Here is a 13,918-nt window from a genome sequence, read left to right on the forward strand (position 1 = left end):
TAGTGGCTAGTTTGCGCATGCACTTTGCAAACTTTATGCATGCACAGGTTAGCGAACAACGGCTGCGTACGACCGTGCGGCCGCTTCAACCGACTCTGAATGAGGTCCAAAGTATCTTTCATGATATTTATTATATGTATATCCAGCGCCATCTTGTGGCACAACACATTCTTTACACATTTATTCCTAAGGATTGAGTGAGATCCTATTTTTGTGCTGTATAGGAGGTTGCAGGTTTGCACACTCATATTATAGCCACTATTTGGTGATTAGAGTCTGCCTAATCTGCCTCCCATTGTCCGTGCTTTGAGAGTCACTTTTTTGGTAACAAAATCCCTACCTGCTCACTGTCTAATGCATAATCTGTTGAAGGAGCTTGATGTAATGCCAGATTATGCAATAGACAGAAGCGGAACACAATATTGGACATTTTTTCTGGATTTTAGGCCTGACTCAGAGATGGTTGCAAATCCTGTCCCGACTGCAATTCCGTATGCAGTGGACTTGCAAAAATATGCTAATGACTCAGTCACCGTCTTGTGTGTTGAGACACCCACCTCTAGCATCTAACATCCACCACTCGTACAAAAGTGGGAACAATGGAAACATTGGTTGCAGATCAAACCTCTAAGTAAGCCAATACTGTCTCAGACAGAGCGGCTCTCTTTTTAGGTCACAGAGGCCTCTGCAGCTTTAAAGCATGCCCGGAAAGTGGTACCCATTATACCTATGTTTTTCTAACCTCCACATGTTACCTACCCAAAATTCTACACAGAAACAAAATGTGGCAGGTTTCAAACTATATGCGCAAAAAGCAGCCCAAAAGGATCTTCTAAATCTAGAAGGATATCACCACATCCATACATATGAAATCTAAATATAAACAATGATGTCTACCTGTCACTCACTTTGTGAATAAATTCTTACTCGGGTGTAATAATGAAGTCTGAAGCCAGGAACAACAGCTATAGCCAGAATCACCTGTAAATAAAAATTATTAACTTATATATATTTATATGTTTGTGGATTTAGAATGAATTTTAAACAAATTGTATACATACCCAATAGCCATCCCTCTGGCATTTGTTCCACCTCAAACTTATCATGGTGGTATGACTGACTGAGGATAAAAGCATTGTGAAATGAGCCAGGATAGCCAGCTACATCACACATTATTTTTTGTTTTGCATCAAATATCACCTGCACCTTAATGTGGTGCCTATTAATCTATTTCTCCATCCTATTCTTAGGTGGCTTTAGCTCAATTTTTGTGCAGTCTATAGCTCCCAAAACATTAGGCATCCCAGCAAGACTATAGAAAGCTACCCTAAGCTCTTGCCCAGGGCTGTTTGATCAATGGGAGGGGGTCCCAACTTCCTAAGCAGACCAGTTTGGGGCTGGTTTTACATTATAGCAGAGTACCTCATGGCGTGTGTTTCCTTGCTATAGTCGGGGCCTGTAACAAAAGTCTTGGGGCTTGACACACATATATTTGTGGCTCCCTATCCTTGCTTATTAGGTACATGCAGGTCACCCATTGGCTCATCCCTGTGTCTCTCATCCTCATCCTCAACTGTGTCTCTTAACCTTATACCCTGTGTCTCTCCAGTCTCATCCTTGCCTATGTTGCACCAGCCTCAACCCTCATTTCTCCAGCCTTATCTGCACCTGTGTCACTTTAGCACCATTCCTGTGTCACCAACCTAATCACCTCTATGTTTCTCCAGCCTCATCCCCCGTGTCACTCCATCTCCAGCCATCCACTCATCTCTCCTGCGTCTCTCGGCATCATTATCTCTCCACCAGTCTCTCAGCATCATCTTCACACCCTGTGTCTCTCAGCCTCATCTGCTCCACTGTGTCTCTCTGCCTCATCCCCTCTCCTGTGTCTCAGATTTATCCCCCCACCTTGTGTCTGTCAGCCTCATCTGCTCCATTGTGTCTCTCAGGCTCAATTCCCACTCTGTGTATCTCAGTCTCATCTGCTCCACTGTGTCTCTCTGCTTCATCCCATACCATGTCTCTCAGAGTCACCCCAGCCCCTCTGTCTCTCAGAGTCACCCCAGCACATGTGTCTCTCAGCGTCACCCCAACCCCTGTTTCACAGCCCCATGCCCTGTGTCTCCACAGCCCTGTGTCTTCAGCTCTACCTCTCCCTGCCACTTCATCTCCAGCCCCACAAGCATCGCTCAACCCATGTCTCTCCAGCCCAGCCAACACGTACCTGCTGCCTGCTGTTCCTCTTCCCTGGCAGCTCGGTCCTGGCTCTTTTCTGATCCAGCGGTGTGATGTCATGCCTATGGCTGTGCTCTGCTGAATACAGCAGTGGCAAATGCAAGGGGACACATCAACTGGGCTCCTGAGATTCCTGAGGGGCCACAACCCTGTCACTGGACCTGGCTATAGTGATTCCCCGGCTGGTTCAGCCTTGTGCTGGTTACAGGAAAATAGGGGGAACCCCACACTGTTTTTTTTCTCCAGATTTTCTAGTATCAGACCAGGCTCAGAGATTGGGGGCTGAATATGCTTTTGGAGGGATTCCATGCAGTTACTTTTTTTTTTAAATGAATCCTTTATTTGATCCTTTAAACACAAAAGCCTGCACAGATCATACTGATCTGTACAGTGCTTTGAATCTGCTGCCAACTGTCAGTGGATTCATGCTTTGATTTGACAGCAGAGTCTATTGTAAATGGGCAAATCGACAAATCTTGATTAGTAAATTTGGGTTTTTGATCATAAAACATTTTGGCGATGACCAGCGATTTATTTTAGAACTCAAAAATTATTCTTAGTAAATTTACCCCCTAGACTACCATCAGCCTCTCCCACCCTCTCACACTCTGTAAATCATTGTAAAAAAATTCACCTAGCAGCAACCTCCACAACAAGCTTGCTAGCGTGTAATGGCAGTTTAGACTGGGAAAACACAGTTTATGTGCAATTCAGAACACACAAGACTGAAGATTTCCAGGAAAATTACAATTTGCCTCATTTTCAGATATGTAATTGTCATGACAGTGCAAATCAGGCTTCCAGTTCCACTGCGCTTACATGAGCCAAATGCACTGAAAGTGCCAAGACCGGCTGGGGAAGAAGAAAGGGTCACCGCTGACAGCTTGTATCATTGGAAGCTGGGCCTCACGCAGATGCCCTACCAAACTTTTGTTGATAATCTGTGACAATAGAAGATATGGGTGGGACATGAAATGGGAGGCATGATAATAAGAGGGAGGGATTGAGGATGAGAATAAAATAGCAATAGACACACCACCTTATTGTGGTAGACGCAACTAATAAAGTGTGATGCTCACTCTTATGTAAAGCAGATTATTATCGATACATTTTCTACAAACATTTCAACAAGAGGATTTTAAAATATGTCTTAAAATATGCTGTTTTTAATTTGTGTGGACTTTTCTATTTTGAAATAAAACTATGTTATTACATAATACGTGAAAATTGTTACTCATGGTTTCAACCTGTCATACTCAAGAGACAGACAGCATGCTCCAGGGTGTAGCAGGCTGAGTAAGGCTTAATTAAATAAAACTTATTTCTGATATTTTCAGATTTTCTTTGCTGTTCATTGTTTTTCTATTAGCTCTTTTCTTTTTACCTCACTCAGGTCAGCTAGAAAAAAATACTGGCCAGAGGTTATATGTTCCAATCTTTGGTAATAATTAACAGATCTCCAAAACACACATTGCTAGAAATTTTGAGGCTTCACGAATGTTTCAGAGAACTTGAAGAAACCATGAACATATACAATATCATGCTGCTGGTTGTAGCGCCCTCCTTGCTGTATTCTACAGAAGGTAAAATTGTTAGATTAACAAATGTGTTGTACAAAGATTTTTAATTAAGTCGTTTTAAAACAAACATACCGTACAGTATAAAATCACAGATTTACCTTTATATTCAGGTATTTACTTATTATTCATCTAAGCATCTAACATATTTGTGGCACTGGATGTATCAATGCACTTTATTCATCTATAGAGGTACTCAGGGTATGTTCTTACTCTCAAGGACATATCAGGGTCTAAGAGATAAAGAACCACATTTTTGGGATTACTCTGCCCTGAATTACTTACTGAGCTGACTTCCTGCTGTTAAATAGACGTACCTTATGTTTTACAATTGCTAGTAGCAATGTAAAAACCTTATGGCTGTTTTTATATTTAGAAGTTAAAATTAATTAATTTAATAGAAAAAAAATGCATACTGTATATTTAATTGACCATGTTGACTTATTAATGAGTTTGGTTTAAACTAGTAAGAATTAATGATTTGGGACCATGAGTAAAAATACAACATGATACAAATTACATGACTTTTGTGATGCACTAATCTTTTTATTGTTTTTAATAATAAAATTGATATCTATTGTGAGGAACAATAAGCGAAATAGGTTAAAAGAGTTAGTATTACTAAATTAGCAATAGCGTGGCCAAAGATAGGAATAAAAACAAGGGGAGATTGTCCCAGAAATCCTGTGTACCTGTAACACTTAAGGTGTATACACACGTAACGATTTTTGTTACCAACGATTTTCGTTCACATTTTCCCTTGAAAAAGTGAATGATTTTTTAATATGTAATGAACGATTTTTTCAACAATTTTCTGAACGAAGAAAGATGAACAAATTAGATGTAAAATTAAGTTGAACTAGAAAATCAGTTCAGGGAGCGGCCGTCGTTCATCGTTCATTCTGTCAAACATGAACGATTTTCTGAACGAAAATCGTCATGTTGGACAGTCATAAGGGACGATGAACGAAAACTACAAACGGGATAACATTTGTGATTTTCGTTCATCGTTATAACTCAGAAACTGAACGATTTTTTGAATTACTTAACGATAACGACGTCGTTTTCGACAAATCGTTAAAAAAATCACTACGTGTGTATGCACCATTACAATTTATATGTAACACCAGCTCTATCTCTTCCTTTTCAGTAGAATGCTTTTGTGACATCTTTAATTTCTAGTCCATAGAGGAAGCTGTGTGAAGTTTTTCAATATTCCTCTGTTCATTTGTTTCAAATGCTATTCGAGCTCAAGCAATTGATACTATGGGCCTAATTCAGCAGGGATCACATTTGCAACTATGTATGCAGATCAAGCAATTGTTAGCCAATGCACGAGTATGCACCACACTGCCCGTCACTGTGATAGCACTGCGATTACGCATGCAGACAGGAATCCATCACAGAGTGTCCGTTTAAACGCTGTTGCATGGGCGTAAATAAATTAGCCACTGCGATGCATACTCAGCTTGAGAGCCCTCTGCATGCGTCGAGACTTGCAATTTCTGCGACAGGTTAGAACTGCTGTAATTGTGCATGATGGGCCGATGTGCTCCGATGTTACCGATGTATACGAAGGACTGAGAGGTATTACGGATGTGAGAAAGCAGTAGTGGGCGTCTCTATGCTGGCTAAGCTGTGGCAGGCATTAGCATATTTTCACAGCTGCATTGTGTGTGATTATGCAGCTGCGATCGCAATTGCGTTTCATACTGAATCAGGCCCTATGTTTGTATATTGATTCAAAATGTGTTTGGAACCAACTCTGACATCCCAGATTGTAATGGGTCTCTATTTTCTAAAATACATAGTTTCAGTTTCCAATATATTGCAACGCCTGCATTTGGTTTATTATTTTTGAATTACTAATTCTTCTGATAGTATATTTGTTAATATGCATTCATATTATGTTGATTTTAGTTGAGTAGTTTCTATGTATTACTGTACTGGTCTCTTGTGATATTATTGCTTAATTCGAATTGTTATTTGAAGTGGCAGAAATTAATTTGCCACTATTGTAAATAAAAGTTGTTGATTGGCCCTGACAAAGCAGATAAAAGCGAAATGCGCATTGGCGTTACTATGATGTGTACCGCAACACTACTCTAAATTAGAGACATATACCAGGATCTATCTTCAATGAATGTGTGAATTTTGATGATAGCTAATAGAACCAGTAAACCAGCAGGCTAGCCTGCAACCCTTATCATAGGAATTATCAGTGACAGTTCATGACCATCTTAGATACAATTGACTGCAAATTGAGTGTCAGATCAGAAGAATTACAAACCTTTAAATCGCATGTGGATTAAGTAAAACAATTTCTATTCTAGGTGGGAGGTCCACACCTAGAGATGCCCCTGCTATTACCAAGTAGCACTGACCCCTTCCTGGTACCCGTAGCTGGTGGGCACCATGAAACAGAAAATAAAAATGGGTGCACCTTAATAAATAAAACTTGTATCTGTGCCCCATTTAAATTAAAAATGGAGATTTGTGCACCCTTAATAAATTCAACTCATATCTGTGCCACATCATAAATTAAATAAATATGAGCCCCCATTAAATTGATAAATGTTAATATTACCCCCATTATAAGTAAAAATATTATATTGCCCCTTTTTCATTGTAAATTGATATATGTGCCCCTTCATTGGTAATTTTTATATTTGAGCAGTGTTAACATCAATAATAATAATAATAATAATAATAATAATAATAATGTCACGTTTAGGGTTTTAAGATCTGAGTCAGAACCCTTGGACGGGACTGATGGGCTGTAGCAGAATAGTGGTGGTATAATCAGAAGTCTACTCATGGGTGAGACCCATGCGGTAAATGCCTGGGGCCTTCAGAGAAGTCAGTGACACCAGCAAGGCTCCCAGTGCCCGTGGAAACAATTGGGTAAAACTCAACCCCTAACCCTGGATATGGGGATAAGGGGCTGGAACTAGTGTGTGAGAACTCAGGAGGCAGCACAGCGAGTAATTCTGGTAAATAGTAGCCCACCTGGAATCTGCTAATGGATGCAGCAGACCAATTATCAGTGCAGGATCATTGAAGCTTAAATCCTCAATTAGGAACTTAGGGCCTAATTCAGACCCGCTCACGAGCGTAGGATGCTTGCAAGCGGGTCGATGGTGCACTAATGCGCATGCGCACGACGGAGGGAGCTCCGTCGTGCGCATGCGTGAGACCCGCATAGCAACAGCCAAGCTGTCGCTCCGGGTCTCGCACCAAAGGGGGCGTGCTGTTGATGGTGACTGAAAGCACGTCACCTTTGGTGGGCGTACCGGGGGCGTGGCTGCCAGACGGAGGCGTTCCCATGGGAACGCCTACCGTCTGGGTCCGGCCCCACTGACATCACTAGTGATGTCAGTGGGAACTGACATCACTAGTGATGTCAGTGGGAGTGATTTTGGCTCCGATAGAGCCAAAATCACTCCAGGGCTTGCGGCCATGAGACCCTACCGCAGGGTCTCGTCGCAAGCCCGATGGTCGCGATGGTCTTGACCATCGCGACCATCATCATGGACGCTCGCATATGCTGTGGGTGGTAACCCACAGCTATGCGAGTGTCCAAGAGGCCGCTCCATTTTTAGGTAGGAGGGCCCTGATTCAGAGCGAGCGCTCTGGTCAGAGCGTCCGGCTCTGAATCAGGCCCTTAGGCCCTGATTCAGAGCTGGACGCTCTGACCGAGCGCTCGCTCTGAATCAGGGCGGGCTATTTTTTGGGGCTTGCGACGACACCCTTGTGGTAGGGTCTCGTTGCCGCAAGCCCCAGAGAGATTTCAGCTCTAACAGAGCCGAAAGCTCTCCCACTGACATCACTCATGATGTCAGTGGGACCGTCCCCAAACGGAGGCGTTCACATGGGAACGCCTCAGTTTGGGCAGCCACTCCCCCGGCCCGCCCACCAAAGGGGGCGAACTGTCACTCAACATCGACAGCACGCCCCCTTTGGTACGAGACCCGGAGTGACGGAGTGCCCGCCGCTATCTGGGTCTCGCGCATGTGCACAATGGAGCCGGCTCCGTCGTGCGCATGCGCTCTGGGCCACCATCGACCCGGTTGTGAGCGCTCAGCGCTTGCGACCGGGTCTGAATCAGGCACTTAGATCCAGCACATAAGGCCAAATGTAATGGAATGCGCTTCTGTAAACAATGTGAGTTTAGCGCTAAACTCGCGTTTTCTACACACTCACAAATGCAATAAGGTGCGACTATATAAAAACTTGCATATTTCTAGCTTAACTATAGCTCGCAAAAAACAATCTCACATCAAGGTTTTCCCATTCACAAGATAGAACTTGGGCAATGTAATGGGTTGCGAGTTTTAAACTCGCATCCGCAACCTTACCAAAAATTGCAAAAACAATAGACCAGGTTCAGGTAGGTGAGTGTAGCCTGAGCAGGTGCGAATAACACAGAAACATGCACATATCCATGAGATCCGTGCATGTTTCTGTGTGTTAATAAAAAAACAGTTGAAAAATGACGTGCCCCTTCCCCAAAAGCATAAGGGATGTAGTTATGAGACCCGTGGCCGCGATGTCGCCGGTCTCAATCCCGACAAGCATTTCCCGACAAGGGACTTAGGATAGGTGTAGAAATATCGACGCCTATCTTAATCTCGTCGTCGGAACGCCGTAGAATGCCAGCCCGAACTATGTATGTCCGGGCACCCTTAGCATTAGCCGCGAGGGGGGGTAAGTTTTAGGGAGTGTAGCGGGGTTAACGTTATGTTTTGGGGGGGAGGTTAGGGCTAGACACCCCTAGGGGGGAGAGATGGAGTTAGGCACCCCCGGGAGGGTTAGGTTTAATGTGCGGTAAGGAAGGTTTAGGGTTAGGTACCCCGAGGGGAGGTTAGGGTTAGGCACCACTAAGGGAAGGTTAGGGTTAAAGGGCGGAGAGGGGTAGGGATAGGCTTATCTACTCTGTTGAGATCTTCTCCCTTCAGGATGCCGGTTCCGGGACTTCATACCCATTCCGAAGCATAACCAGCCCCGGCTCTGTAGAGCCTGTCCTGGTTCTTAAAATACAGGGGAAAAATGCATAGGGGTCCCTTGTATTTTATTAACCAGCACAAGGTACTGCTGTGCTGGTCCTGGCTGTGGAAATAGCAGGATCCTTTGTATTGAGGAAATACAGGGGTCCCCTGTATTTTCCATAACCAGCACTGGACTCTATCTAGCATGGGTGTAATGTCACAGCCAGGGGAACCCTTTCACTGGGTCCCCCAGCCAAAGCATTACACCTGACCGCTAGTCAGCCCAGGCCGGGGATCCCTGGGGAGGTGGGGACCCCCCAATAAAGGGGTCCCCCTCTCCAGGGCACCCCAGGCCTGGGCTGATAGCCCGGGACTATCCCAACACCTCTGGCTGGTGGGTGCTGGTTTGATTGTGTGAAAGTGTAGTGTAGAGTATCTAGGGAACTTACAGGTCCCAGCAAGCCTCCCCCGAAGAGAGGGCATGGTAGCTAGTGACATGACACTGCCAGACCTGGTAACTGGGGCTAAGAGCCCGCTGTGTGAGTGAGGTATTGCTGTCTTTTCTCCAATTATTTATTTTTTTGTAAAATAAACTTATGTTGACTAGGCTCCGGCGATTTTGTTATCAATCCCAGGATGGAGAACCACAAATACCAGCATGCGGGGCATTACGTGCCCGCTGGTACTTGTAGTTCCACAACCAAAGCAAACTGAAAAAAACACAACATACACCATGAAAGTAAAATTTTATTATAACATACATGCACACTCATACTCACACTTACTCACCTAGTATCTGAAGTAATCCATAGGGGTACCTATAAAAAAAATCCATACTCACCTCACCTATGCGTAGTTCATGTCCTCTTCTCCAAGTAAGCATCCATGGGGTTAATAAAAAAAACAGCTGCTCCCGAATTCAAGCCAGACTGAGTAAAGGTATGTGTTTCAACATACCTTTACTCCGCGTGAATGACCGGGGCACACATGTGCCCCATCATTGAAGGAGCCACCAGCTAATCAGCATTCATTTCCGTCGGAACAGCTCGCTGATTGGCTGTGTGTGGTCAGCCTGTCTCCCCATAGACTTCAATGGGGAGAATTCTCCATTGGTCTATGGTGGGAACATTGTATCTACTGATGTAACCACAAGGTTAATTGAGGTGAACCTTGTGGTTACATCATTGATACAATGTAGCGGTTCTGGCCCTGCTGCCTGGTGCTGGTGCTTAAATTACGGTGGAACCCTACTCATTTTGTTCCCCGTAATTTTTTGGAACCAGGACTGGCTGGCAAGTCCGGGGCTGGTTATACTTCTCGAGGGGGACCCTACATCATTTTTTATCTAACATTTAACATTTTTTACAGGTTCAATACACAAGCAGCCTTCACGTATCTCACTGATATGTGCAGGCTGCTTGCTCGGTGAGTTTTGCAGAGAGAAAACACTGCAATCTCGAGTAAGTAATCTAATCTAAACTGTCATGTTTACTCTCCTTAAACTCTCCTCTAAACTCGCAATTTGAGGGAAAAAACTAACTTTCAGCTAAACTCACTTTTTAGTAAATTTGCGAGTTTTAAAAGGGAAAACTCTCGAGTTTTGGTGAAGCAAAGTGAGTTTAAAAACTAAAAAACTCGATTCTTAGTAAATTTATCCCAAGAAGAGAAATGCTGAAAACTGTAGCTTCCTCACAAGGAGCATAGAGTACAATATGCATCACACAGAAACAAGGACCCCATCTAAAGCTGCAAACACACGTAAAGATTTTCTGTCCAACCATCCAAACTAGTTGATTGGTTGGAATGAAAATCTGGTAACGTATGCGAGTAAATGATGATCAGCAATTTGCTCTTAAATGCCAGAAAGCAGATGAAAATGGTCGTCAGACAAGTTTGTTAAATGTTTGATCTAAACAATTTGTTCAAACAACAGTTTTTGTCAATTTTTCGGTGCTTGGGAGCAAATTGCTGATTGTCATTTGCTTTCATACCTTACCAGATTTTCATTCCAACCAATCAACTAGTTGGATAGTTGGACAGAAAATCTTTAGGTGTGTACCCAGCATAAGTCTCAATACATTATTTTGTGTGCATTGGATTAGTGAATTTGCAAAAACCTGCTTCCATCTGTTTAATTGATGTATACAATTTCAGTGTCAGTCATTCATGTTCTCATTCAGTATTTATGTGTTCATTTTCAGCAGAAATTGCATTTAATGAATGCATTGAAACATGCTGTGTATGCTTTTGGTGTGAATATTGGATTTGGTGTTAGTTGCATCCATTATCTGTCAGTGTTATCTTCTTCTCTAAAAAAAAGTATATTTTTATTGTATTTCCAACATTTACCATTTTATATTACCTGCTATATTTATCATTCATGATACTTAATCTCACACGGTCAAACTTAAAAATACATTCACAATGGTCTAAACAAGGGTATAGATTTTTGTTGTTACTGTTGAAACAAAGGACACTTTCTTAAAATGCTTATTATTTTATTATTCCTTATTCATTTGAAAAGAATTACAGATTGATATAATTTTGAATAATATATTCCTCAATGTTCAGTTATTTAGAACACGAACAGTAGGGCCTGATTAAGTGGTCGATGCTGAAGCAACCATGGGATTGTCCATTGGCAGTTGCCCGTCTGAGACTTTATGCTAATTATGCTACAAAGCCCTTCCCTGGTGTACATCCATGCTTCTGAATGTGCAAGGACTGAGACGCCCACTGACAGCGTCCGTATGTGCTGAAATACCGATTGTTGTGTCTTTAGATGTACCATCGGTCACTTGCCCATAAGATGGACCATCTACATGCATGTGACCAGCCCCATTCCAGACACCGCACAGTTCTTTCCCAAGACATTTCTGATAACATACATCTTGATCACACCAGCACCTTTGTGCATACACTCTATGTAATGCACGCACCGTATGAGTTATTAGAGATTTTTGCACACGAGCAGAAGCAAAACATTTCTCATTTGTTCTCTTCTTCAGGGAATGTATGTGACCTTCCCAACATAGAAAATGGAAAAATTGCTCAGTACTTTTATATATTCAAAAATTTCTATTTCCCAATGAAAGTAAAGAAGAAACTATCTGTGTCTTGTTCAGCTGGATACACATTTCAGTCTGGTAAGCAAGAAGACGAGATCACATGTACATCAGAAGGATGGGAACCTCCTACAGTATGTTTCAGTAAGTTTACAAAGATGTATCATTTACTTATAAAATACATAAAGTAGTATGCTGCGACTTTGCCGGTCAGTGGAGAGTCCATAGTCAAGGTAAGGGGCATAGTAGCTGTTGTGTGGGGCTGTAGCAATTTTATTGTTGGGGCCCCCACAAGCCTTAATCCGGCCCTGAGGCCATGAAAGCTCCATTAGCTAACAGAGGGGGTGATTCAGCAAGGATCACAATTCCAAAGCTGCACGCAGGTTGGGATCACCATCAAGACCATCACCATCAAGACCATCGATGGTCGCGATGACGGATGGCACCGGGCAGCCGGACAGCTGAGTAAGCCTCAGCTTACTAAGGCTGGCTGGCTTGAGAGCCCAGAAGACTGCGTACGCACACGCAGTCTCTGAGCTAGCCACTCCCGGAAAACGAGGCGGACACACCCCGTTTACGGGAACGCCGACCGGCCCCCGCACCACCCCTTAAATGCCTCTGCCTGTCAATCAGGCAGAGGCATTCAAGGGCTTGCATGCTATAAAGCAAGACCCATTCTGCATACTAGCAGAATGGATCCTGCACATGCGCAGATTCCCGATAATCGGGAATCTGCAGTCAGAGTGCACTTGCGCATCATTAACAATCCAGTACGTACACACTAGACAATAAAACTAAATTGTTGTAACGATGTGTCATTATCGTCAGTATCGTTAAAAAAACGTCTAGTGTGTACACACCTTAGACAAGGGAAATGCTATTAGAGAGGGCACAGCCAAATTTATTTATGGAATTAGAATTGGTAATTAAGGGTGGTGAGAAAAGCAGTGCATACCATTAGCAACAGTTCCATGTTGACCAGCAAACCATTGTTGCGCCACTAGAGGCCGCCGAAAGACAACCAGTCCTAGTATCTTTCCTGCCCCCCAGTGGTGGGTGCAGGGGTAATGATATTAATATAGTTCAACAAGTGCCATTAGGCCAGGCTGCATATAGAACAATATTATTAACTATATGAATACCATTACCCTCATAGCCACCGCTACCAGGGCTGGTTGACCCTTGGGAGGGGAGACCATATATTATTTTCGGAATCCTGACTTTCCGTGGGATGCCAGCCATGTGCTGACTAGTTTGGGGGTCATTAATGGTGTTGCAGAGGGACCCCATGCTTTGTATCTCCTTGCTATAGCGTTATCTTCTTGGCTGGTTTAGCCTGGTGTTGGTTATTGGAAAATAGGGGGAACCCCACATTGTTCTTTCCCCCGATTATCCAATACCAGCCCAGGCTTAGAGTTCCGTGGCTGGTTATGGATTTGGGGTGGACCCCACATATTTACAAAATATTTTTTTTACCATTTTGCTGCTCCTAGCAGCATCTAAACTGGCCACTCTCACAGGCGTCTGATACTCAAACTTTAGCAGCGACTCTGGGCCTAATTCAGACACGCTCGCTACCGCTGAGCGCTTGCAAGCGGGTCGATGTTGGCCCAGTGCGCATGCGCACGACGGACCCGGACCATAGCCGTCGCTATGGGTCTCGTACCAAAGGGGGTGTGCTGTCGATGGTGAGTGACAGCACGCCCTCTTTGGTGGGCGTGCCGGGGGCGTGGCTGCCCAGATGGAGGCGTTCCTATGGGAATGCCAACCGTCTGGGGCCAGCCCCACTGACATCACAAATGATGTCAGTGGGAGTGCCTTCGGCTCTGATAGAGCCGAAAGCACTCCAGGGCTTGCGGCAACGAGACCCTACCACAAGGGTCTCATCGCAAGCCCGATGGTCGCGATGGTCTTGACCATCGCGACCATGTTTTTGGCCGCTCGCTATAGCTGTGGGTGGTCACCCACAGCTATGCGAGCGGCCAGGAGGCCGCTCTAAGATTAGGAAGGACGGCCCTGATTCAGAGCGAGCGCTGTCAGAGCGTCCGGCTCT

General features: G+C 43.9%; 1 protein-coding gene across 2 annotated transcripts in view; it reads left to right on the forward strand.

Annotated features, from left to right (window-relative positions):
* The first annotated feature begins 3,757 nt into the window (after window positions 1–3,757).
* The window catches only part of LOC148442245 (coagulation factor XIII B chain-like), a 100,565-nt gene continuing 90,404 nt past the window's right edge, over window positions 3,758–13,918 (forward strand). For both annotated transcript variants that reach the window (XM_088464126.1, XM_088464125.1), the window contains exons 1-2: window positions 3,758–3,818; window positions 11,809–12,009. In XM_088464126.1, coding sequence (XP_088320252.1) covers window positions 3,758–3,818; window positions 11,809–12,009 — 262 coding nt within the window. The remainder of the gene's footprint in view (window positions 3,819–11,808; window positions 12,010–13,918) is intronic.

Source organism: Taudactylus pleione, unplaced genomic scaffold (assembly GCF_031769625.1).
Source record: "Taudactylus pleione unplaced genomic scaffold, aTauple2 ptg001594l, whole genome shotgun sequence".
NCBI classification, from domain to species: domain Eukaryota; kingdom Metazoa; phylum Chordata; class Amphibia; order Anura; family Myobatrachidae; genus Taudactylus; species Taudactylus pleione.